At 40.2% G+C, this 27063-nt stretch overlaps 2 protein-coding genes across 11 annotated transcripts in view; both read left to right on the top strand.

Moving 5' to 3' along the window:
* The window catches only part of WDR47 (WD repeat domain 47), a 57875-nt gene extending 55354 nt beyond the window's left edge, over window positions 1-2521 (top strand). For all 6 annotated transcript variants that reach the window (XM_046645608.1, XM_046645607.1, XM_046645609.1 and 3 more), the window contains one exon: window positions 1161-2521. In XM_046645608.1, the coding sequence (XP_046501564.1) occupies window positions 1161-1303 (143 nt within the window). In that variant the 3' untranslated portion in view covers window positions 1304-2521. The remainder of the gene's footprint in view (window positions 1-1160) is intronic.
* A 2935-nt stretch (window positions 2522-5456) lies between these two features.
* Window positions 5457-27063, top strand: part of CLCC1 (chloride channel CLIC like 1) — a 35131-nt gene continuing 13524 nt past the window's right edge. For 3 of the 5 annotated variants that reach the window (XR_006886015.1, XM_046645429.1, XM_046645427.1), the window contains exons 1-7: window positions 5474-5572; window positions 12287-12364; window positions 14871-15011; window positions 15413-15514; window positions 17773-17880; window positions 26026-26247; window positions 26487-26627. Coding sequence is in view for 4 of the 5 variants with exons in the window: in XM_046645429.1 (XP_046501385.1) it covers window positions 14883-15011; window positions 15413-15514; window positions 17773-17880; window positions 26026-26247; window positions 26487-26627 (702 nt within the window). In the remaining variant the exon portion in view is untranslated. Of the gene's footprint in view, window positions 5573-12286; window positions 12365-14870; window positions 15012-15412; window positions 15515-17772; window positions 17881-26025; window positions 26248-26486; window positions 26628-27063 lie in introns of all 5 variants that reach the window. The other 2 variants (XM_046645428.1, XM_046645430.1) reach the window with 2 other exon arrangements.

Below are 27063 nucleotides of genomic sequence, written 5' to 3'. Positions count from 1 at the left end.
AATCCTTTGGACGATTTAAAACAGGGAGTGATATGATCTAACTCAGTTTTAGTTGTTTTTTTTTCCTTGAGGAAGATTAGTCCTGAGCCAACATCCACCGCCTTCCTCTTTTTGCTGAGGAAGGCTGGCCCTGAGCTAACATCCATGTCCATCTTCCTCTACTTTCTATGTGGGACGCCTACCACAGCATGGCTTGCCAAGCAGTGCCATGTCTGCACCTGGGATCTGAACCAGTGAACCCCAGGGCCACCGAAGTGGAACGTGCACACTTAACTGCTGTGCCACCGGGCCGGCCCCCTAAATTACTTTTAAAGGATGATTTTGAGTTCTATAGGGAGAATGGACTATAAGTATAAATATCAGTAAGGAAGTTACTGGAATAGTTCAGGTGAGAGATTATGGTGGCTTGGACCAGGGTGGTAGAGGTGGAGGTGGTAAGAAGTGACTGAATTTTTCCGGATATATTTTAATTTGTTTGGATTAAATTTGGGAGTGAGGAGGAAAAAGGAATCAATGCTGATTCCTAGGTTTTTGGAATGAGTAACCAGTTGGTGCTATTGAGATGAGGAAGACAGGTAGGAGGAGGAACTGGTTTGGGCAAGAAAATCAAGAGTTTGGTTTTGAACAAGTTAAATTTAAGATGACTGTCAGGCAATCAAGTGAGAAGTTGAATAACTATTTGGATACTAGTCTGGAGGTCAGGTGAGAAGTCAAGGTTGGAGATGAAATGTGTGTGAATTATAAGTATATAAATGGCCATGGTATCATGGTACTAGATGAAATTTTGTAGCAAGTGAGGTATAAAGGGAACAAGAAATCTGAAGGTTGACTCCTGGGATTCACCAAACTTTAAGTCAGGAAGAGAAGAGAAACCAGCAAAGGAGTTGGAGAGGCAGTGGCATCGAAGTCAGGAGAAATCAAGTTGAGAGAGTTTCAAGGAGAGAGGGGCAGCTGTGTCACATGTTGCTGTGCATATGTTACCAAATTCCGCTAACATAATTAGGTATTCATTAATTTAACCTTGTGTAAACCTTTAGTATATTAATGAAGTTTAGGATTTTTTTATATTGTAATGTCTTAAAGTAACAGGAAGTCAGTGAAATCTATGCATGTACTTAATTTGTACTGTAAATCAATGTCTCTTTTCTTTTTCAATTTAGGAGACCTCACTAAGCAGCTTCCTATCATGGTGGTGGGGGAGCATAAGGACAAAGTGATTCAGTGCAGATGGCATACCCAGGACCTTTCCTTCCTGTCGTCCTCGGCAGACAGAACTGTAACCCTCTGGACTTACAATGGATAGAGTACACCTGACGTCAGTCTATGCAGTGCAAGCACAGAGGCTTAAGACTACTGAGTTGTGAAAATTACAGATTTGAAGAACACAGACTGACTGGGAAAGTGGCTTAGCACGAGGAGGCCCCTTCTTACCGTAGATCCCTTTGCTAGGAGGTGTTGGGTGGTGTTATTCTGCAGTGCTTTCAGTCTTCCGTTGTGAGCTCGTGCTGCCGTGACCTGCTATATGTAGTCTTGTTGCCAAAGTCTGCGAAGAGCTCTTGTTGTCAGTGTGCACTCCAAGTCAAGGTGGATGATGTGTTTACAGTTTAGTATTAAATGCATTCCTTGGTCTTTGCCCAAATAACAGTTTTATATACACATTGAAACGGAACTATACTTTAAGCATATTATTACATGTAATGCAACCAATTCTACACAGATTAAACATAGGTGTTCAGAAATTACTTTTGCTTTTCTCACAATCCAATGATATTGTATCATTTGTCAGCTAGAGGTCAGAATTTTACATCTCTCTCAAAAGTTATATGGTTGTTTTCACTAAGGGTCATTATGGAATTTAAAGATGGATGGAAAACTGCTTCCTAGTTCATTATGTGGTATAGGCCTTTTTTTTTTCTTAAACCCAGGGATATAATTACTATTTAATCACACTATTTTGTTTCAGGCTTAAAAGGTAAATGTGTTTGCTTCAGAAACTTGTTAATTTCAATTTTTTGAATGCAACAAGATACCTCCCTTCTAAACTGTACTGTAGAAGCAGGCAGCAGCGTTACGTGGTGCCACACCCGATGGTACAGTAAACTTACTGGCTAGCATTTTTCCTTTTAAAAATTAAAAACTTTGCCATAGACTATAGCATGGCTTGAAATGCTATGTCCGCATGATAATTTAAAATGGAAAATTTAAACTTTGCACTCCAGAAGCTTATTTGGATTTTTTTCTTGCACTGTTTTGTGTAATGCAGAATAATGATTTTATTTCTATGGCATTGTAGATTCTAACATTTATGTATCTTTATTTTCATATTGTACAGTAATTTTACTTTAAATTATTAAATAGGCTATTTTATTTATTCCAAATGCAGTTGAGTTGTTTCTAATTATTGAACTGTCTGTGCACTGTATGTAGCAAGCATTTTTAATCTATTGTATACAAGTGGAAAGGGTATTAGAAGTGTAACTGTGCTATTATTTCAATAAAGACCTCTTGACACCTGAAACTATCCCCATTTCTCCGTGTCTGTGGCTTTCATTTTAGAGTGTTATTTTTTCCAGTTTACTTGGAGGTAGTGTTGTCCAACAGATGAACTCCACAATCAGTTTCTTACATTTCTTTCTACAGCTCTTCCACTAGCTTACTTTTTAACTGCATAACTTTTGCATGTCTTCTCTCTCTTTTATTGAAGATCTAGAGAACTTTCCTGAATATATTGCGAAATTGATTAATCGAAGCTCAGCAAAATGTATAAATTCTAACTTAGACTACAAATATATTAAATTGAATGCTTTAGAAAAAAATGAAATCTAATTAGCTTGTGGGTATTCAATAGGTACATAGTCTTCCTATATCTCAGGCATGCAGACGGGAATTCTGCTAAAAATAGGCCATAGTTTCTTCTTTAGTTTACTTTTATTCTTAATTTCATGCATTTTAGATATTATAGCAGGTCATTAGTATTAAGTTTAAAACTAGGAAAATTTCTTGATATAGACCAGCTCAACTTCATGGTAAAAAATTTTCATAAAATTATGTATTCCACCTTCATCACTGTCAGGGAGAAAACTTCAAGATCCTCCTAGATATGCGGTATGGAATTCATTTTGCAGCACATTAGATAATATGCACTAGAAATTGTCTTATTTTAATAAATATCTGGTTATATATGTCCTTTTTCCTGTGCCTCCTATACTGTCTTCTGCTTGGAGGTGAATAGATTATTGGAGGTTCAAGAGAAAGAGAAAATAAGGACTGAAGTACCTACCTTCTCTGAACCCTCCTCAGTTGGGGGTGAGGGGAAAGAAAGTAGAGATGAGACAGTGGTGCAAAGGTTCTTAACTTCTCCCCGGCGGAAGCTTCAGGTCTGATTCAAATTTTATTTTTTAAATATTTAACTAGTTTTAAAAATTGTAACAAGCCAAAGGACACAATCAACAGAGTGAAAAGGCAACCCACGAAATGGGAGAAAATATTTGCAAATCATATATATGATACAAGTTTAATATCCAGAATATATAAAGAACTCCTCCAACTCAACAACCAAAAAAATCAACCTGATTTAGAAATAGGATTTGAATAGACATTTCTCCAGTAAAGATAGACAAATGGCCAATAAGCACACAAAAACATGCTCATCATTAATTATTAGGTAAATGCAAATCAAAACCCAATGAGGTATCACTTCACACCTGTTAGGATGGCTACTATCAAAAAAACAATATAACAAGTGTTGACAAGAAGTGGAGAAATTGGAACTCTTGTGCACTGTTGGTGGTAATGTGAAATGGTGCAGCCACTGTGGAAAACAGTATGGTGGTTCCTCAAAAAGTTAAAAATAGTATTACCTTACGATCCAGCAATCTGAGTATATACCCAAAAGAATTGAAAGCAGGGTTTTAAAGAAATATTTGTACATCTATGTTCATAGCAGTGTTACTCACAATAGCCAAAATGTGGAAGCAACCCAAGAGACCATCAACAGATGAAGAGAGAAACTGTGGTATATGCATACAGTGGAATATTATTCAGCCTTTAAAAGGAAGGAAATTCTGAAACATGCTATACAACCTGGATGTCCTTGTGGACATTATGCCAAGTGAAATAAGCCAGTCACAAAAAGACAAATACTATATGGTTCCATTTATATGAGGTAAAGTACCTCATATAAGGTCAAAGACTACTTTGACCTAAAGTAGTCAAATTCAGAGAGACACAGAGAACAGTGATTTTCAGGGGCTGGGGGCGGGGGGCAATGTTAAGTTGTTTAATGGGTATGGAGTTTCAGTTTTACAGGATGAAAAGAGTTACGGAGATGGTGGTGATGATTGCACAACAATGTGGATGTACTTAATAACACTGAACTATCCACTTAAAACTAGTTAAGATGATAAATTTTGTCATGTGTATTTTAATTTTAAAAAATTGTAGTAAGCAACATGCACAGGTGTACACACTTTAAAATTTTTAACACTTTTTAATTTGTTGCAAATAACTTTGTGCACACCTCTCATTTCCTCCTATTATGTAAAACTCATTTCTTCTTTGGAGATTCCTGAGATTCCTGAGATTGCAAGGCCAGCAGTTAAAGACAAGAACAAAACAAAACTGACTACAGATCTTCCTCCACTCATGATGGGGTTACATCCCAATAAACCCATCCTAAGTTGAAAATATCAAGCCGAAAATGTATTTAATACAACTAAGCTACCGAACATCATAGCTTAGCCTAGCCTACCTTAAACGTGCTCAGAACACACACATTAGCCTACAGTCTGACAAAATCATCTAACACAAAGCCTATTTATAATAAAGTGTTGAATATCTCGTGTAATTTATTGAATACTGTACTGAAAGTGAAATAGAGAATTGTTCTAAGCGTACTGGTTGGTAACCCTCGTGACCAGCTGGTTGAGGGGGAGCTGCGGCTTCCTGCCTGCCCAGCATCAGGAGAGCCTATCGTACTGCTTACCTCTAGTGGGGAAAGATCAAAATTCCAAGTACGGTTTCTACTGAATTCGTGTAGCTCTTAAAGTCGAAAAATGCTGTCAAACTATCCTAAGGGGAGGGCCAGCTGTATTTCCAACTACTCCATAGAGTGCAAACTCCTCCTCTTCTCTTGCGTGCCAATCCAAGTCTATGGTTCTCATCCATCACCCCTCATTGAGAAATTATGCTCAAAATAGATTTCCGGCTTTGACTGCAAACGTCACACATTCGAACTAATAAAACAAGTTAATAATTAAGAAACTACGTTTTCTATCCACTCTATGTATTCGGCTTTCCCATCAGATTTCAATTGCACAGAGTCCCGCAGACGAGGGCCTAAAACAAGCCCACAGACGCCGGCCCCCACCGTGGGTCAATCAGCCGCCGCCCAGGCCGGCCCAGCGAATCGAGGAGAACGCGCAGGAGGACGGCGCCCTTCCAGTGACGCCCTTCCGGTGGCGCCCTTCCGGCTCGGGCCGGGGGCGTCTGGGCGTCGCCAGCCGGCGCGGGAAAGGTGTCGGTTTTCCTGAAGAGGCAGGGGGCGACGAGGGACGTGCGTCCGCGCGGAAGGGTGGGTTTGTGCGGCGTCGGGGTGCGGGTTCGGCCCGGCGGGGCCTGCGGAGGACTTGGGAGCGCTGCGCTAGCAGGTTGGGTGGGCGCCCGGCCCGTGGATCGCCCGGGCCGGTTGGCTGCCTTATCTCTGGCGTTGCGCGGTTGTAACCGTTGCGTTACACGGTTCAAAGAGCGGCCTAGGGAAAGAGGCAAGCAAGTGCTGAGCGAGACCCGAGCCAACGGTGAATTTTGTTGTCTTTGGTTATCGCTGAAAACTGTTAAGCACGATTTGAAGTAATATCGTTAGCAGAATAGCTCAGATTTGGTGGTAGTTTTTTAAGTTTCCAAGTCTGATTTGAGTGTAAAAAAAGTTATAGATGCATATTTATCAGTGGGTAGTGAAAAACAGTTCAGATTTTCTCTCTATGACTGGTTATGAAAGTGTGGTCCCCAGACTAGCTTCATCATCCTTGTCCGAGAACTTGTTAGAAATGCATATTCTCGAGATTCAGAGGCACAGCTCCAGAAACTACACACACGCACGCGAACTAAACTGCAGCCCCCCGACTTTTATGCCGTGCTGCTTCTAGGTCGATACAGAGCTTGACTCTGCTTCCAGATTAGTCTAGTCCCTCTGGCCCCTCAGGCCTGTAAGCACCTTGCACTGGAGAAGCGGTTTAGTTGGAGCTGATCCGGTTTCCACCACTTACCAGCTGAGGGGCCTGCGCAAGTTACTTGTTTTCCTAATCTATAAAATAAAGATAACAGTATTGCTACTTCCAGGAGTTTTCGTGAGGATTAAATGAATGAATGCTTGCAACAGTGTTTGGCACATAGTAATCAAATGCTATACATTATAATGTTGATAGCCTGAAGCAGATAAAAAAAATGATAAATATAGTAGGACCTGGGGGAGAGAGACGATTTCGGACCAGTAGTTGAATGACAGGTGCCACCATTGAACTAAACCGATACAGGATGGTTACTTTTCCTTAACGCTTTGCTGCTCAGAGTGTGGTCTGTGGGCCATCACTTGTTAGAAATGCAGAATCTCAGACCCATCTCAGACTTAATCAGTCTGTTTTTTAACAAGATCCCCAGCAAGTTTAGATACAGTTTATTTGGAGGAAGTGTGAGATCAGTAAGAAGATTTCTCAAGGAGTTCCCGCCTTAAGTCAGTGGCCCCGGGGATTTGGCCAGAGGGCTTGGATTTCCAGCTGATTCCACTATTCTCCCTCACCTCCTGGTCTCCCATGTTTCTGCACTGCTAATTTCTAGCCCGGGATAAAGCTCTACATCTGTTGATCCTGATTGGAGAAAGTAACATAGTTGCCAATAGCATGGCTTTGTAGGGGTCATAGTCAAAACTCAGCTGCTTGACAGGCTTTTGGTTCATCTCCCTTTGTATGATGACCCCTGTGGGTGCTGCTTTTCCAAATCTCCATTCTCTCCCATCCCATCCTCCCCCCACGCAGTGACACTCCTGGCTTTCTAGCAGACTGTTTCAGCAGCCTCTTGATATCATATAATAATGTGAACTCTTGTCAGCTTCTCTTCTTTTTGCTTTAGAACCTTTATTTCCATCCCTCCTCATTCATCTCTATTTATGACGTAGTGTAAAACCTCATTACCTATGAAAAGGCTTTCCTGTAGCTTTGATTTCCTACACTCCCATCTTCTTGGAGCCTCTGCTCAGTTCAGTCACTCCCTTTGTCACCTGTTTGGTTTTTAAATGCTTAGAACTAGGCTTCTTCCTGTCATTCTATGAAAGTCATTTCATGGATGACCAACTAATTAACCAATCCAGTGGTCTTTTTTCAGACGTTATTTTCCTCAGCTTCTCTAAGTATTTAATACAGTTGACTAACACCTCCTTCAAATTAATACCCTCTTGGTTTCTACGCATTGTATTTTTACCTTGCCTTCTATTGCTCTGAATCGTCTTCACTCGCTTCTCTTGTATTTGGTTCTTCCGGAGGCTTAATTTCTCAGCTTAGCTCTTCCTCCCACCATAAAGTATACACTTTCCCAGTGTTTCTGAGTATCTCCAGAGTGTGACGGGGATCTTAGGATGCCTTTCCTATCGTTATTGTTATTTAGTATTTTAGTTTTACATTTTTAAACACAAAAAGTCGGGATTTTTTTGTTTGTATCAAATTTATCAATATATTTGATCCGTTCCTGTGCTTATTGTTGTTTCTTTTATTCACACCTTTCCTCACTGAACTTAAACTTCTTTAACATATCAGGAATCTATGGGTTGTAGACTTTCTTCATCTTTTTACGTCGGAAGAAATCTGTATAATTTTGCTAGAGCTGCCATAACGAAGCACCACAGACCGGGTGGCTTAAACAACAGAAATTTATTTTCTCACAATTCCAAAGGCTGGAAGTCCAAGGTCAAGGTGTTGGCAGGGTTGGTTTCTTTTAAGGCCTCTCTCCTTGGTTTGTAGATGGCCATTTCTTCCCGTGTCTTCACATCATCTTCTCTCTGACCCATCTGTGTCCAAATTTCTCATATCAGGACATGAGGCATACTGGATTAGGGCCCTTGCTAATAACCTCATTTGAACTCAGTTGCCTCTTATCTCCAAATACAGTCTCCATTTTGAGGAACTGGGAGTCAGGACTTCAACATATGAATTTGGGGGGATACAATTCGGACCATAACAATGATCTTAATTACTCTTCCCCATTTTAAAAAACCTTTTGTAAAATGTGACGTATAGCACACATACAGAAAAGTGTGTAAAATATAAATGTTCACCTTAGCAAATTATTGAGAAGCGAACACCCTTTCTACTACTGTCCAGGTTAAGAAATAGAACGTGGCCAGTGTCCAGTAACCCTCCAGCGCCTTCTCCTTGTCTCATTCTTGATCTCGCAGGAAAAGGTTTCAGTATTTACCACCAAGTACAGTGCTTGCTCTAGTAGATACTCTATCTGACAAAAAAAGTTTTCTTTTATTCCTGGTTTGCTAAGGGTTTAATTTTAATCATGAATGAGTTTATCCTGTTTCATTCTTGATAATAAGTTTTTGGGGCCTTTTTCTTCATTAATCTTACTATGGGTTTATCAGTTGCGTTGGTTGTTTTCAAAGAACCAACTTTTGGCTTTGTTATCTTCTCTATTACATGTTTGTTTTCTAATTTACTAATTTTTACTCTATTTTTGTATTGAAGTCTTTCAGTGGTTCTTCCTGAGGCTGTAGGTACTTTCCTCATATGTGTGTACTGAGCAGTGCCTTGCTGATACTCAAGGGGGGTTGTTCTCATTCCAGTTCACTGACACAAACAGGATGTCCTACAGTTCAGTTCATTTCTGACACTAAATACCCAGAGTTAGTGCATGCCCAACAAGTTTGGGCAAAGTCCTTTACAGCATAGACCCACATTAGACACATATCTTGGGGGCCACCTGCACTTCTAACCAACTAGCTATAGATTTAGGGGTTCCCATTACCCCATCAAGTTGGATAATTTTCTAGAACGACTCACTGAAAGAACTGTACTTACAGTTTTATTACAAGGAATATAGATCAGGATCAGCCAAATGAAGAGATGCATAAGGCAAAGTCCATGGGGAAAGATGCAGGGCATCTGTATCCTCTCCTCGTGGAATCCAGGCTTCTGCCCTCCCAGCACATCAGTGTGTTCAGCCAGGAAGCTCCTCTGAACCTAGGTGAATCAGAGTTACAGGACACTGATGAACTCATTGGCCACCTGATTGAACTCAATCTCCAACCTGCCTCTAATCCCCAAAGGTTGGATGGCTGAAAGTTCCAACCCTCTAATCGTGTACTGGGTCTTTCTAATGACCATTTCCCCATCCTGAAGCTGTCTAGGGGCCCACTGGAAGTCAGCTCATTAACAGAACAAAGACATTCCTAGCACTCAGGAAATTCCAAGGGTTTTTGAAGGAACTGGGGACAGAGACCAGATCCTTTATTATATTGCAGGGACCCTCTGCAGATCTCTGGAGCTCCCTCTCTATGCAGCTTTCTCCTACATTGGTACTTTATCCTGTCAACTCCAGTTGCCTTGGTCTCCCCAGACTCTCAGCTCCATCTCCTCAGGGGGCCTTCTGGACTCTGCCTGAGTCGTGTCATCATCCCCCATGCCCCCCGCCCCCGCCCAGTGCCCATGGCCTGGAAACTCTTATGGCGGTAAACTGGGGCAATGGAAGAGCTGTCCTTGTTTGTCTCCTATCTTTCAAGGACAACTATTCTTTGTTGTCCATTGTGTTGAAAACCATTTAATATATTTTGTGTGGAGTTTTCGGTTGTTCAGGCAGGAGGGTAAATCTGGTCCCTGTTCCTCTGTCTTGGCCAGAAGTAGGAATCAAGGGAGTGCTTTGGAGCGTGGAGTTACTGAGTCATCTTGACCCAAAACCTCTACCTGAATTCTTCATTTATTCCTGTCAGGCTCTTGTCCCTACCACTCTGTTAAAGCTGCCGTCCCAAATCCACTGGTCACTTTGCTGCCCTCTGATCACCTACCCTTTCAGCAGTATTTGACCTAGTTATCTGTTCCCTCTTTTCTTCACAGACTTCTGAAATACCAGCCTCTCCTGGTTTTCCTTCTGCCTCACTAGCACTTGTTGGCAGTGTCCCTTACCAGCTGCCCCTCTTCTTTCTGACCTCCAAATGTTGGTATGCCCCAGGACTCAGTCTTTTGTCTCCATAATAGATCTTTTGGTGGTCTTATTCAGTCCATGGCTTTAAACCCCATGTACATCCTGATGGCTCTCAAATGTATTTCTGTAGCTCCACTTCTCTACTTAGCTCTGTGCTGTGTGTTCATCATCTCCACTTGGTCATCAGTAGATATCTGAAATTTACCATATCCAAAAAAAAATCTTGACCTGTCGGAACTTCCTCTCTGTCCACCTGAGTACCCTCAGTCTTCCGCATTCTCCCCGTTCCCCAGGTCACAAACCTAGAAGTCATCCTGAATCTTCGCTTGTCCTTACTTCTTACATCCAATTTACCAGCAATTTCTGCAGTGTATTTCTGTTTTGGTTAGGATAGCACAAGGTGGTATAAAAAACAAATCCCCTAATCTCAGGACTTACCATACAAGAAATTTATTTTTGTTCACGTGAAAAGCAAACATCTTCCCACGTAGTGGGTGACCTTCATGTGGTCATTTAGGGACCCAGGCTCCTTCTGTAGTTTGGCTGCCCTCCTCTAGGGCTCAGTGTCCTCCCTGTTCCCTGGTGGGGAGGGAGAGCTGGTGGAGGATCGAGTGTGGGAGGGTTTCATGGGCCAGACCTGGTTGTGGTGCATATCACTTCCACTCCTGTTGCATTGGCCAGAACTTAATTATCACGTGGCCTGACTTAACCAGAAGAGGGGCTGGGATGTGTAGTGACCATGTGTCCAGAAAGAAGAAGAAGAAATGTGCTTGGTGACTTATTAGCTGGTCTTTGCTGCCTGTAATAGTGTCCACCTCCATTTTTAAAATCAGATCATTTATCATCACCTTTGCTTCTCTCTTAGTTCATGCCACCTTCGTCTTTCAGCTAGACTGCTGCAGATCCTCCCAGCTAGTCTCTTGCTTTGATTCTTCCATTCCGATCTCCGCAAAGCAGCCACAGTGATTTATTTTAGAATGTTACCCACATTCTGTCATTTCCCTACTTAAAACCCTCTAGTGGCTTCCTGTTAGAGTAAAAACCACACTCATTACTGTGTCCTATCCCCAACTGCCAACTCATTCATAAGACCCAGCTGTTCGCCATCTTGCTGTTCTTTGAATGCTTCAAACGTCTTCCCTACTCTGAGCCTTTATGCTTGCTATGTCCTCTCTCTGTCTGTTCTTTTCCCAAGTCTTTCTAAGGTTAGCTGCTTCTTGTTTTTCTTTCTTTTTTTTTTTCTGCTTTATCTCCCCAAACTCCCCCGCACATAGTTGTATATCCTAGTTGTGGGTCCCTCTAGTTGTGGCATGTGGGACGCCACCTCCACATGACCAGATGAGCAGTGCCATGTCCGCACCCGGGATCCGAACCCTGGGCTGCTGCAGCAGAGCACACGAACTTAACCACTTGGCCACGGGGCTGGCCCCTTGTTTTTCTGCTTAGATGTTGTGGTTATCTACTGCTGTGTAACAAACCACCCCAAAGTTTAGTGGCTTTAAGAACCATTTTATCTCTCATGAGTCTGTGGGCTTATGGGGCTTGACTGGGCTCAGCTGGGTAGTTCTTTTATTCCACGTGATGTTCAGTCACCAAGTCAGTTACTAAGAGATTGGACTGGAAGCACCAAGATGGCTCACTCGCATGGCTGGCTGTTGATGTTGGCTGTCAGCTGGGAGCTCACTGTACCCCTACACATGACCTCTTCACATGGCTTGGCCTTTTCACAGCATGGAGGCTGAGTTCCAGAAAAGCTTTCTCTGGAGCAAGTGTTCCAAAGTGATAAAGTAGAAGCAGCTGATCCTCGTATAGGCTAGACCAGCCCAGAACCAACACAGCAACACTTCTGCCACAGTATTTTGGCTAAATAGTCACATAGCCAGCCCAGATTCAGGGGGACGGGAAATAAACTACGTCTCTCACTGGGAAATTGACGAAGAATTTGTGGCCATCCTTCATCTCCTCAGAGGCTTTCCCTAAAATACCCAACATCACCTAATCCAACCGTACTATTGTCTTGCTTTGTATTCTTCATAGGACTTATCACTCTCTGAAGTTATATTTATTTTTTTGCCAATTTATTGTCCTCTTCTCCTAGAATCTAAATTTCTTAAAGAAGACCTGGCTGATCTAGTTTCCTGGTATTCCTTTTACTTAAGACAGTGCCCAATATCCGGTATGTATTTAGTAAATGTTGAACAAATGCCTGCTGAACTTTTTCCCAAAACCATATTCTCATTCTGAATTTCATTTTTTTGGTGAGGAGGATTGGCCCTTAGCTAATATCCATTGCCAATCCTCTCTTTGCTTGAGGAGGATTCTCTCTGAGCTAACATCTGTACCAGTCTTCCTTTATTTTGTACGTGGGCTGCTGCCACATCATGGCTTGTTGAGCGGTATATAGGTCTGTGCCTGGGATATGAGCTCCCAAACCTGGGCCACTGAAGCAGAGCACGTGAACTTAATCACTATGTCAGCGGGCCAGCCCCTTGAATTTCTTTTTTTAAATTAATGATAGCAGTGCTTTTGTTAGCTTACCATCGTTCTTTTCCTTTCCTTCCATGTGCGTTAGTTGCTGAGGTCTGTAGAATTAATTTCAGAATGTGCCACATGTGTTTTCTGTTCTCATTGCCACCACTCTTTCAGACCAACATCCTTTTTCTACTTCAGCCTCCTTGTTGGACTCTCTGAATCCAGTCTTTTCCTCATTCTGTACACTTGCTGCTAGTGTCATCTTCCCAGAATGTAACTCCCATCACCCTTGAAAGTTATTGTTAGCAGATGAAGTTAGTTACAAGCTTTTTACTTTGGCATTGTCATTGCAGCCTACCTCTCCATCTCTACGTCCCACTGCATCCATCCTCACGTTTACAGTTTCTGAAGCATACACTTTGCTCTTCTGCCTCTGCCTCCCTTATCTCACACTCTTAGACTGTTACCCATACTTCAAAATCCATTTCCTATGCCCTTTCCTCCATGAAATCTTCCCAGTTTCTCCCAATCAGATGTGCTTTCTTCATCCTTTGAGCCTCTAAAACCTTTTGAATCCCTGCTATGGCTTTGATCATTTGCATCTGCTGCTTAACAAACATTTACTGAATGTCTTTCATGTGCCAGCCAGTGGGCTCGGTGTTGCCCTTGGAGAGGTCATTGGGAAGGTGAATTCCAATTTGAGCGAGATGTTACCCTCCCCTGGGAAGGTTCACATTGGAATGCAGCAGTTTTCTACCGTTGCTGCATACTGGGACCACCCGGTATGCATGACATGCCCAGAAGCTCCCAGGTGATTCTAATGCACAGCCAAGATTGAGAGCCACTGTGCTAACTGAGGAGACAGACCAATAAGTGGCTAATTTCGTTGTGTGTTGTGCTGGAAGAATAAGCAGAGCAAACTGGGAGCACAGAGGAGTGTTTAATTTAGCCTGGAGTTACCTGTATTCTTACAGCTAGACTGGGAGCCCTTTATGGGCAGGGCCCAGGGCTTTCTCATCTTGGAATTCCCTTACCTGATTCTCATATGTAGTGGGCATAAGACAAGCTGTCCAACAGAACTTTCTGCAGTGATGGAAATGTTTCGTATCTGCACTGTCCAATATGGTGGCCGCTAGCCACTGTGGCTTTTGAGCACTTGAAATGCAGCTAGTCTGAACGAGAAATTGAATTTTTAATTTTACTTAATTTAAATTTGAATAGCCACATGTGGCTAGTAGCTACTGTATTGGACACTGTTGAATTGAGGAAGTATTAAGTGTTGAAGTGGTTTGAGAGTGTTTATGCAGAGGCTTAGATGGAGCAAATTATTTTTTCTGAATGTTTGGGAGTTCAGTCACCTCATTTGAATCTTAATTTTGCACTTTTCTTTTGCATTTGTTAAAAAAAAATGGGAAGGTTTGGTTAAAATGCCTGTTTTATTTTTTTTACCAGTTTACTGAGAAATGATTCACATACTTTACAATTCACCCATTTAAAGTGTACAATTCAGTAGTGTTTAGCATATTCATAGATTTGTTCAACCATCGCCACTATCAGTTTTAGATCTTTTTTCATCACCTCAAAAAGAAACCCATTACCCTTTAGCTAGCACCCCTCTGTCCCTTATATATCCCCAGCTCTAAGCACCTGCTAATCTGCTTTCTGTCTCTATAGATCTGCCTATTCTGGACATTTCATATAACTGGAATCATATAATATGTGGTCTTTTGTGTCTGGCTTGTTTCACATAGCATAATGTTTTCAAGGTTCATCCATGCTGTGACATGTGTCAGTACTTCATTCTTTTTTATGACCTAATATTCCATTGTATGGATATATCACATTTTATTTATTCATTCATCACTTGATGGACATTTGGGTTGTTTCTACTTTTTGGCTTTTGTGTATAATGTGGCTGTAAACATATGTGTACAAGTTTTTGTGTGGTCATATATGTTCATTTCTCTTGGGTATATGCCTAGGAATGAAATTGCTGAATCATATGGAAAAAGACTTATTTTCTTTTTGTCTCAATGAGAATGTGTGCCTATGTCTATGTATTTCTATGTGAATACCATTTTATTGAGTATTTTGATTTCAGTTGTTATTCAGAAGGAAAACATTGTCTTAGCACTAGGAGGAAGATTTTATTACAAAACAGTTTCTTCTAAAAATAATTATTTTATTATATCTATTAAAAATTTTTTTAGCCCTCATGCAGGATGCTGTGTTCTCTGCTCCTTTGTGAGTGTCTGTGGCTGATAACTGGTTATGCTCATGATGATGACTGGATTGACCCCACAGACATGCTTAACTATGATGCTACTTCAGGAACAATGAGAAAATCTCAGGTATTAAAGAAAACGCATGTGTGAGTGTGAGCCCTTATCAGTCCTACGATGGAAATAGTCTATTTTTGTTATTGTTTTACACAGAGCTGTGAGAGTCATCTATCAATGATTAGCAATCAGGCAGAATATCTTTCTGACTCTCTTAGTCTAAGATGATTTCAACCCCTCCTGGTTATTTCTGTTTCAAATGTAAATGTGAAGCCCATCAAGCAGCAAACTGATTTTAGTTCTTAGCTAGTATATACATTTGAGACTCTTACTCTTTTGGTGGTTCAGTACAATTGAAGAGTGTAACAAGCAAAGTCATAAAATGATGAAGCCAAATTTTAGTCTTCGTTAGCTGCAGGTTGTTTTTACAACTGAACTGTAAAGAAATAAAATCTCTCTCTCCTTTGCTTTAGGTGAAATATGATATATCAGAGAAAAACAAAATCAGTTCCGACTTGTCATATGCTGATGAATTGTCAGAATGTTACAGCAAAGTTGATTCTTTAACTCATGAGGTTAGATTTTTTTCATTCTTGAATTTTATGCTACTTATAGTATGTTAAATTGCTCTCTATTTTCCTGTCTTTGCTAACATAATTTGTGTTTCTATGTGATGTGCAATTTATATATGTATAACGTTTTCTTTAGTTACTCTGGCTTTGGGTTTTTTTAAATAGTACTTTTATGTTCCGGTGATAACATTTATCTCACTATGTTGTAATTATTTCTTTACCAGACTGAAAATTTCTGGGGACAAGGAATATATTTATTCTTTCATGATTCTCTGTCACCTGTCACAGTGATGGGGCTTAGTAGATTCATGACAGATGTAGCAAATGAAGAAATGAGCCTATTACCAGCTTATAAGCATAAGAGTTACTCTTACAAATATAAGGGATTACTATAATTTAGTGTATGGTAGCTCTTCCTTCATTTATTCAATCCTTTTATTTATATGGCTGAAGTAGAGTTTATGAGAAAGGAAATAAGTCATGATTGTTAAGGGGTTTGATATCTGTTATGCCATGGGCACCAGCCTCTGTTGGTTGTGTGGGTAGGGTGGGCTGGTGGCATCTGGAGGGGGCCTGGGTTGGAGAGGGGGTGGCAGAGGTCCAGCAATGCTGAAGGCTCCGATTGTGGCAGTGACAGGGGTTGAGGAGAAAAGGAAAGCATTCAACTTTTCCAAGGTAGAATAGGCAAGTTTTGGTATCTGAGGGAGGAGGAAAAAAGGAGAAGGAAGAGTTAGAACAAGGGAGCTTTCCAGCCTGAGAGACTGGGAGGGAGAGCTTGGTAATTGAGATGCCACCATGTCTCAGGTCAAGAACCCTAAGCACAGTGTGTGGTTCTTATCAAACGTGAGTGTTGTCCCACCCGAGTGTTAGCAGAGACGTGCTTGGATAAGATTGGCCTCAGTTTGACTGCGTTTTGTGTGTAGTGAGCTAGTTTGGCTGCTCAGTGGAAAGGCAGAAATGCCATTTTATAGAAATTTTTCCTTCCATTGTTTGTGACTTTGGTTCAAACATTGTAAAAACATGATTGGTAAAATGGAGTCTTGAGTCCTTGTTTTAAAAAAAATGGTTTCTTTTAAAGAGAAATTTACAGAGTCCAGCCTGGTGGCGCAGCAGTTAAGTTCACACATTCTGCTTTGGTGGCCCGGGGTTTGTCAGTTCAGATCCCGGGTGCGAACCTATGCACCACTTGTCAGGCCATGCTGTGGCAGGCATCCCACATATAAAGTAAAGGAAGATGGGCATGGATGTTAGCTTAGGGCCAGTCTTCCTTAGCAAAAAAGAGGAGGATGGGTGGCGGATGTTAGCTCAGGGCTAATCTTCCTCAAAAAAATAAAAATAAATAAATAAAATTAAAAAAAAAGAGAGAAATTTACAAATTTTAAAAGGTTTCTAAACCTTCCTGAAACCAGAGGAAACTGCCACATGATTTCTCTAGTGTCCTCCTGTCCTGAGTCTGTGTGCTGCTCAGTTACTGTCATGTTTTATCATCTGAAGCCCATTTCAGTGCTCAGCTCAACTCGTGGTCCACACTCAATTTAAAAACAAAAGTTGCTTATCACAAGGTGTAAGGACTGTAAAATATTCACTGCCCTCCCTCAGTGACCCTGCGGCATTTGTAGGGCCAAGGGCATAGGAGGTCTGTTCTAATGAAGAATTATGTGCTGAGGGGTTGCCATGTGTAGGACACTCTGGAGAAGCCGTGGTTCCTGCCTTCCTGAAGCATCCCTTATGGGAGGGGATGATCACTTGTTGACAGGAAAAATTAATGAAAGGCCAAAAGTAATATGCACATTCAAGAAACTCTTTTCTGTGTCCTTCATTTCATTTTCTGGCTTCACCCTGTCTCTATTTCTCTTTCTCTGTCTCTCCGTCTGTTTTTTCTTTCTTTCATTCCTCCTTTCATTCCTTTGTTCGTTAAGTCATTACTTTGGAAGTAGGAAGAGGCAGCTTGCTCCAGGTGCTCTGCTTATCCACAGCTCTTCCTCTTGCTTCCCGATTTTCAGCTTTAAAATTGCTGAAAGTCAGCAGAAAAACTGCCGTCAGGGTGAAGTGCTGGACAGGAGTTCCTCATTCCTTGCCTGCTTGCCCTTGGCAAAGAGAACCTGCAGCAAGCTTGAGCAGGCAAGCTCCACATTTCAATGCAAGCTTGATAAAACTAGCCAGCTCTTTACCTTGATCTTGTTGGGGCCACTAGGCTAGAAACTTGACCCTTATGTTAAACTTTGATGCTAACTAATGTTGTATTTATTTTGTGATTACAGATTGATGAATGTGAAAAGAAAAAGAGGAAAGACTATGAAAGTCAAAGCAATCCTGTTTTCAGGAGATACTTAAATAAGATCTTAATTGAAACCAGAAAGCTCGGACTTGTGAGTATCTGGTGGTGTCACACTTATCAGTATAGTGGATGTTTTCGTTATTTATTAATTTCAAATTATGTAGAGCAGTGAGAAAGCATCATTATACTTTAACAGAGAACATGTGACTCACCCTTTTATCAGAACCTGTTCAAAAGGTACCAGCCTGCTTTACAGGGTCTGGTGGAAGACGGGCAGGCAGTACAGACCACTCCTTTTTTATCTTATACTTCATGGGGAGTTACTTCTTCAATTTTGTGCCCTGCAGTATCACTTAATTGAGTTGGGAGGGTTGTTTTAAATTTGCTATTAAAACTTTACTAAATAGTTGGAAACTTAATAAACTCCTGCCTGGTAAGGAAATTCTGTCCTGGTCTTTACTTCCTGTTCTCCATCACTTCCACACTTACTTATTCAGGTGATGTAAGATCATTATGTGTTGAGGAAAAGAAAAATGTTTTAAGTAGTTTGTTCCCCTAGCTGTTTACTGTGGCAAGTGCTGCTTTATCGAATTATGTATTGTGTGCATATTGTTCATAATGAATGTTAAGATTCCCCTTTTTAGAACCATAGTTTTCATTTTGGGAGTCAAAACATCAAGAAAACTTAAGGGAAAGGAGTGTTAGATGAATGCTTTAATAATCCCACTGTATTTTGGAAATGTAAATGTTCTTATATGTGTACCCTTTGATTCGAGTCTTAGAACTCTGTGAGAGGTGAAACAGGACCTCTTTTATAGATGAGGAAATGGATGGAGCCAGAAAATACCTAACAGGGAGATGCTTGGAATATTTGGTTCGTGATTTTTAAAAAATATTCATCAAGGATGTCAGCATCATGGTGGAATGAACTTTCCCAGGACTTTCTCCCCTCCAACATACAATGAAAAGGGGCATACAATGAAAAGGCCATACTCCAACAAAGGACATCCTAGCATAACACAAAAATGTCAGAGAGACACGCAGCCGTACAATGGAGGGTGGAGAGGCTGGAGCCCCGCTCAGAGGAGCTGGAACGGGGTAAGAGAGAACTTCTCTCCTGCTCCTAAAGACTGCAATAGCAACCCTGGGAGGATCCATGAGAGAAGGAGTTGGGGAGGGGAATGCTTATTCACAGGAACAAGGACTCCCTAGAGCCCTTGTAGTCTAGAGGGACCCCCTTTAACAGGGTGAAGGCTTTTACGAGGTAGGGCGGGGAGTAACCTCATCAAGCAACACCCCAGGAGACCAAATAGTGAGAGCAAGAAGGCCCGGAGAACACACAGGAGAAAGCGCTCCTCCCCGCCCCCCCCAGCCAGTTCCACTGCCTGGGATCTTGGCTGAAGGCAGAGGGCTCAGAATATGTGGCTCTTGGCCCCCACCCAGTGGCAATAGATGGTAACTGCAGGCAAATAATATCAGATTGTGAAAATCCCTACCCACCTCCTGTAACATCAGACACTACATCAAGTCTCCAGACCAGAGAGAAAATGACAGACACCCAGAATTCAGTCCTGAGGACACAGAAATATGAAAGCTAATTGACAATGAATTAAAAATAGCTATCATCAAAAAACTCAACTAGGTAAAAGAGAATGTAGACAAACAGTTCGACGAGTTCAGGAGCTACTTCACAGAAGAGATTGAAACTATAAAGAAGAATCAATCAGAAATATTAGAGATGAAAGATACAGTGGAAGAGATAAAACAAAATATGGATTCCCTGAATGCTTAGGCAGACATCACAGAGGAGCATATCAGCATAATCAAAGATAAACATGTGAAATGCTCCAGACAGAGAAGGAGAGAGAACCTAGACTAAAAAGAAATTAAGAGTCTCTGAGAAATATCTGACTCAATGAGGAAATGCAACATAAGAATTATAGGTATTCGGGCTGACCCTGTGGCCGAGTGGTTAAGTTAGCGCGCTCCGCTGCAGTGGGCCCAGTGTTTTGTCAGTTCAAATCCTGGGCGCGGACATGGCGCTGCTCATCAAACCATGCTGAGGTGGCATCCCACATGCCACAACTGGAAGGACCTACAACTAAGAATATACAACTATGTACCAGGGGGCTTTGGGGAGAAAAAGGAAAAAAATAAAATCTTTAAAAAAAAAAAAAAGAATTATAGGTATTCCAGAAGAAGAGGAGAATGGAGCAGAAGCATGTTCAGAGAAATAACAGAGAACTTCCCAAATCTAGGGAAAGAGAGGGAAATCTGTGTGGAAGAGGCTTCCAGATCTCCTAGATTTGTCGATGTAAAAAGGCCTACTGCAAGGCATATAGTAGTAAAACTAGAAAAAATGAATGACAAAGAAAGAATACTAAGGGCAGTAAGTCAGAAGAAAATAACCTACAAAGGAACCCCTATCAGGCTTTCAGCAGATTTGCCTGCAGAAACCTTACAAGCTAGGAGAGAATGGAACAACATATTCAAATCTTTAAAAGATAAAAATATTCAGCCAAGAATACTCTATCCAGCAAAAATATCCTTCAGATATGAGGGAGAAATTAAAACTTTCCCAGACAAACAAAAGCTAAGGGACTTTGTAGCTGCGAGACACCCCCCCTACAAGAAATCCTCAAGAAGGCCCTCATACCTGAAGGAAAAAAATGGGGGAGAAAGGGGGTCACAAAACACAGAGTAAGGAGATAAATAGGTAGACAGAATCAGCATAGGATAGCAAATATTCAACTATAGCATTAAGCTAAAGGGAAGGAGAACACCAAAAATAAAGATAATCCTGTCCTTTTAACCACAAACTCACAGCACAAGTTGGAGTAAGATATGAGTAAAACAATCTAGGAGAGGAGGAGGAAAGGGACTGAATCAGTTTAGACTAAGGGAAAAAGAAGCCATCAGAAAATGGGCTATCTTATACATGAGATTCTGAATACAAACCTCAGGGTAACCACTAAACAAAAAAGCAGAACAGAGATGCAAAAAATAAATAAGGAGAAAACAAAGAAACACATCATAAAAAACTACATAATTCAATGGGTAGTCTAAAACACACAGGACAAGAAACAAAGGAAATGCAGGAGAACCAGAAAATGCGTGATAGATGACATCATTAAGCCCTCATGCATCAATAATCACCCTCAATGTAAACAGATTGAACTCTCCAATAAGAAGACGTGGAGTGGTGAGATGGATTAAAGAGCAAGACCCAACAATTTGCTGCTTCCAGGAAACACATCTCAGCTCCAATGACAAACACAGGCTTTGAGTGAAGGGGTGGAAGATGATACTCTAAGCTAATGGCAAACAAAAGAAAGCAGGTGTCATGTTACTTATATCAGACAAAGTAGACTTCAAGATAAGACAGGTAAAGAGAGACAAAGAGGGGCAGTATATAATGATCAAAGGGGCACTCCATCAAGAAGAAATAACGCTTATAAATATCTATGCACCCAACATGGGAGCACCAAAGTTCATAAAGCAACTATTAACAAACCTAAAAGAAGATATTAATAACACAATAATAGTAGGGGACCTCAACACTCCATTCACATCAATGGATAGATCATCCAGACAGAAAATCAACAGGGAAACAGTAGAATTAAATGAAAAGCTAAACCAGTTGGGCTTAATAGACATATATAGAACACTCCATCCAAAAACAGCAGAATACACATTCTTCTCAAGTGCGCACGGGACATTCTCAAGGATAGACCATATGTTGGGAAACTAGGCAAGCCTCAATAAATTTAAGAAAATTGAAATAATAACAAGCATCTTTTCCAATCATAATGCTGTAAAGCTAGAAATTAATTACAAGAAAACTGAGAAAGGGACAAAGATGTGGAGACTAAACAGCATGTTATTGAACAAGCAATGGATCATTGAAGAAATTAAAGGAGAAATCAAAAAATATCTGGAGACAAATGAAAATGAAAACATAGCATACCAACTCATATGGGATGTAGCAAAAGCTGTATTAAGAGGAAAATTTATCGCAATACAGGCATACTTTTACAAACAGGAAAATTCCCAAATAAGCAATCTCAAATTACGCCTAACTGAATTAGAAAAAGAAGAACAAACAAAGCCCAAATTCAGCAGAAGGAGAGAAATAATAAAAATCAGAGCAGAAATAAATGCTATTGAAACAAGAAAGGTGGTAGAAAGGATCAGTGAAACAAAGAGCTGGTTCTTTGAGACGATAAATAAAATTGACAAACCCATAGCCAGACTTGCAAAGAAAAACAGAGAGAAAGCTCAGATAAACAAAATCAGAAATGAAAGAGGAGAAATAACAACAGACTCCACAGAAATACAACAGATTATAAGACAATACTACGAAAAACCATATGCCAACAAAATGGATTATCTAGAGGAAATGGATAAATTCTTAGACTCTCTTACAACCTCCCAAAGCTGAATCAAGGAGAAACAGACAATCTGAATAGACCAATCACAAGGAAAGAGATTGAAACAGTAATCAAAAGCATCCCAAAGAATAAAACCCCAGGACCAGATGGCTTCCCTGGAGAATTCTACCAAACTTTCAGAGAGGATTTAATACCTTTCCTTCTCAAGCTATTCCAAAAAATTAGGGAGGATGGAACACTTCCTAACACATTCTATGAGGCCAACATCACTGATAGCAAAGCCTGGCAAGGACAGCACAAAAAAAGAAACTACAGGCCAATATCACTGATGAACATGGATGCAAAAATCCTCAACAAAATTTTGGCAACCCAAATTCAGCAATTCATCAAAAGGATCATACATCATGATCAAGTGGGATTTATACCAGGGACACAGGGATGGTTCAACATCCGCAAATCAATCAATGTGATACACCATGCCAACAAATTGAAGAATAAAAACCACATGATCATCTCAATAGATGCAAAGAAAGCATTTGACAAGATCCAACAGCCAGTTATGATAAAAACTCTTAACAAAACGGGGATAGAAGAAAATCACCTCAACATAGTAAAGGCCATATATGACAAATACACAGCCAACATCATACTCACTGGGCAAAAACTGAACGCCATCCCTCTGAGAACAGTAACAAGACAAGCGTGCCAATTATCACCACTCTTACTCAACATAGTACTGGACGTTTTGGCCAGAGCAATTAGGCAAGAGAAAAGAATAAAAAGGAATCCAAGTAGGGAGTGAAGAAGTGAAAGTCTTGCTGTTTGCAGACGACATGATCTTATATATAGAAAACCCCAAAGAATCTATCAGAAAACTAATAGAAGTTATTAACAACTACAGTAAAGTTGCAGGGTACAGAATCAACTTACAAAAATCAGTTGCTTTTCTATACTCCAATAACAAACTTACAGAAAGAGAACTCAAGAATACAATTCCATTTGTAATTGCAACTAAAAGAATAAAGTACCTAGGAGTAAATTTAACCAAGGAGGTGAAGGACTTATACAATGAAGACAATAAGACATTGCTGAAAGAAATTGGTAATGATATAAAGAGATGGAAAGAGATTCCATGCTCATGGATTGGAAGAATGAACATAGTTAAAATGTCCATACTACCCAGCGCAGTCTACAGATTCAGTGCAATCCTAATCAGAATCCAAATGATATTCTTCACAGAAATAGAGCAAAGAATCCTAAAATTCATATGGGGCAGCCAAAGACCCCCGAATTGCTAAGGCAATCCTGAGAAAAAAGAACAAAGCTGGAGGTATCACAATCCCTGACTTCAAAATGTACTACAAAGCCATAGTGATCCAGATGGCATGGAGCTGGTACAAAAACAGGCACACAGATCAGTGGAACACAACTGAAAGCCCAGAAGTAAAACTGCACATCTGTGGACAGCTAGTCTTCGACAGAGGTGCCAAGAACATAGAATGGAGAAAAAATAGTCTCTTCAATAAATGGTGTTGGGAAAACTGGACAGCCACATGCAAAGGAATGAAGGTAGACCATTATCTCATGCCATACACAAAAATAAACTCAAAATGGATCAAAGACTTGAAGATAAGTCCTGAAGCCATAAAACTCCTGGAAGATAATATAGGTAATATACTCTTTGACATTGAACTAAAAAGCATCTTTTCAAATACCATGTTTTCTCAGACAAGGGAAACAGAAGAAAATCTAAACAAGTGGGAGTTCATCAGACTAAAGAGGCTAAAGCAACTAGAATGAAAACAAAGAGACAGCCCACCAAGTGGGAGAAAATATTTGCAAATCATATATCTGACAAGGGGTTAATCTCCATAATATGTAAGAAACTCACACAACTGAATGATAAAAAAAACAAACAAACCCATCAAGAAGTGGGCAGAGGATATGAACAGACCTTTTTCCAAAGAAGACATACAGATGGCCACGAAACACATGAAAAGATGTTCAACATCACTAATCATCAGGGAAATGCAAATCAAAACTACACTAGGATCCCACCTTATGCCTGTTGAAATGGCTATAATCCCTAAGACTAAAAACAACAAATGTTGGAGAGGGTGTGGAGAAAAGGGAACCCTCATACACTACTGGTGGGAACGCAAACTGGTACAGCCACTGTGGAAAACAATATGGAGATTCCTCAGAAAACTAAAAATAGAACTACTGTACGACCCAGCTATCCTACTACTGGATATCTACCCAAACAACTTGAAATCAACAATCCAAAGTAACATATGCACCCCTATGTTCATTGCAGCACTATTCACAATAGCCAAGACGTGGAAACAATCCAAGTGCCCATCGACTGATGATTGGATAAAGAAGATGTGGTATATATATATACAATGGAATACTACTCAGCCATTAAAAAAGACAAATTCATCCCATTTGCAATAACGTGGAAGGACCTGGAGGGAATTATGCTAAGCAAAATAAGCTGGACTGAGAAAGACAAGTGCTAGATGATTTCACTCATATGTGGAATATAAACAAACACATGGACAAAGAAAACAGTTCACTGGTTACCAGGGGAAGGGGAGTGAGGGTAGGCACAGGGGGTGAAGGGGAGCACTTATGTGGTGACTGTCAAGAAATAATGTACAACTGAAATCTCACATTGATGTAAACGCTTATGAACTCAATAAAAAAAATGTTCATCAATGACTGCTTTTTTTATGCGTACTGATGATTTGCGTTATTACATGACAGTTTGGTCTTTCTCATTTTACATTTTTTTATATAAATATCTGCATTCACTCCTATAAAAGAAAAAAGAATTTCTCTTATTTGTATTAACTGGTTAATAAATGTAAAAAGTTTATAGTGATTTTGTTAACCTGAACTCACACTAATAAAGATAATTATAAATGTCATGCATGTTCTTGGGATCCCAGATTTTGCTGCTTTTTGAGGTCCCTTTTTTTCTTATTTGTACTGCTGCAAATTTTAGGCAATCTGAAAACTGTGTCGGCAAATGGAAAGTCATAAACTGAATCATAAAATAGACAGTCGCTCCTCGTTATGGTGGATTCTGTATTTGCGAATTTGCCTACTCACTAAACTTTATTTGTAACCCCAAAATCAATACTCGTGGTGCTTCTGTGGTCACTGTTGGATATGCGCAGAGCAGCAGAATATTTGAGTTGTATGATAAGCCCATTCTCAGCTGAGGTCAAACAAGGCCACATTCTGCCTTGTTTCAGTTCTCATACTATAAACAAGTACTTTTTCCTGGTCTGTTTAGTGCTACATTTTTTGTGCTTTCTTTTTTTTTTTTTTGGTGGTTTTGCTGTTTATATAGCTCCCAAGTATAGTGCTGTCTAGTGTTCCTAAGCACAAGAAAGCTGTGATGTGCGTTACAGAGAAAATTCCCTTGCTAGTTAAGCTTGGTTCAGGCGTGGGTTACAGTGCCGTTGGCCATGAGTTCAGTGTTAATGAATCAACAATATATATTAAGATGTCTTTAAATGGAAGCAGGTGTTCAAGGTGACTTTATAGAACATAACTATTGTAGATAGCGAGAATCAACTGGATTTTTAGTAAAATGTACTTGCATGGAGTTTTATAATTTTTGAAATGTTTTTCACACATGTATTATCTTTGATTTTCATGTTGGCCTATGAGACAGACAAGTAGATATTATTACTCATATTTTATAGGTGTGAAATACTGTAAACTAATTGTATATCATTTCCAAATTAGCTTTTGTCTTAAAATATTTCACTGAGTAATATAACAATAAAACTCCTTTTCTGTTTTTTTCTCTTTTTGCAAATTTAATTCAGCCTGATGAAAACAAAGGTGACATGCATTATGATGCCGAGATTATACTTAAAAGACAAACCTTGTTAGAAATACAGAAGTTTCTCAATGGAGAGGATTGGAAACCAGGAGCCTTGGATGATGCCCTAAGTGATATTTTAGTTAATTTTAAGTTTCATGATTTCGAAGCATGGAAGTGGCGATTTAAAGATGCCTTTGGAGTGGATCCATATAATGTGTTGATGGTAAGATGGGATGAGGTGGACAGATTAACAGTTTCTTTTTTAGATACTTTTAAAACTCCACCATAATTGGGGTAAGAACTTGTACTAAGTCACTGATACTGCATTGAACGTGCAGGAAAATGCTACACGTGATTCTGCGTATTTGAGTTCAGTTCTTTTGGTGTTGCTGACAATGAGCGTTTTCTGGTGGGGAGAACGGCTTGGCAGTGACCCTGCTTTCTCTTCTCTCTGTTTTTGAGGTGCTTCTGTGTCTGCTCTGCATCGTGATATTAGTAGCTACCGAGCTGTGGACGTATGTTCGTTGGTACACTCAGTTGAAACGTGTTTTTGTCATCAGTTTTGTCTTCAGTTGGGGATGGAATTGGATGTATTTATATAAGGTATTAAATAGGTGGAAGGTTTTAAAATTTAAAAATGTTTTATAATAAGACTGTCATCCATTTGGAGCTAGTATGTAATCTTGCCTCAGGTGAGGATGGGAGGCAGTGATTGGAGATGGTTGGGGGAGGAAACTGGCAACTTCTCAGGTGTACCTGGTTTTTTGGGTCCTTGACCAGTTAGTGGGGAAAAAAGTGCAGTCCTAGTTTTCATAACCCAGTTCCTGATGGGTGGCATCTGGACAGCTAAAACAGAATAGAGCTAGGTAGACACATTTAAAAATTCTTATGTAGGTAATTTGGGGTATGACCCTCTATTCTTTGGTAGAAATGATACTAAAATATCATTTAAAAAATTGAGGTTATTTTCTTAATATAAGTGAATATAAAAGTTCATGGTAGAGAATTTAGAAAAGACAGAAAGATACAGAGAAATCTA

This window comes from Equus quagga, chromosome 18 (genome assembly GCF_021613505.1).
Source record: "Equus quagga isolate Etosha38 chromosome 18, UCLA_HA_Equagga_1.0, whole genome shotgun sequence".
Lineage (NCBI taxonomy): Eukaryota > Metazoa > Chordata > Mammalia > Perissodactyla > Equidae > Equus > Equus quagga.
The sequence above is the reverse complement of the archived record's forward strand: the minus strand, read 5'-3'. Positions and strand labels throughout refer to the sequence as shown.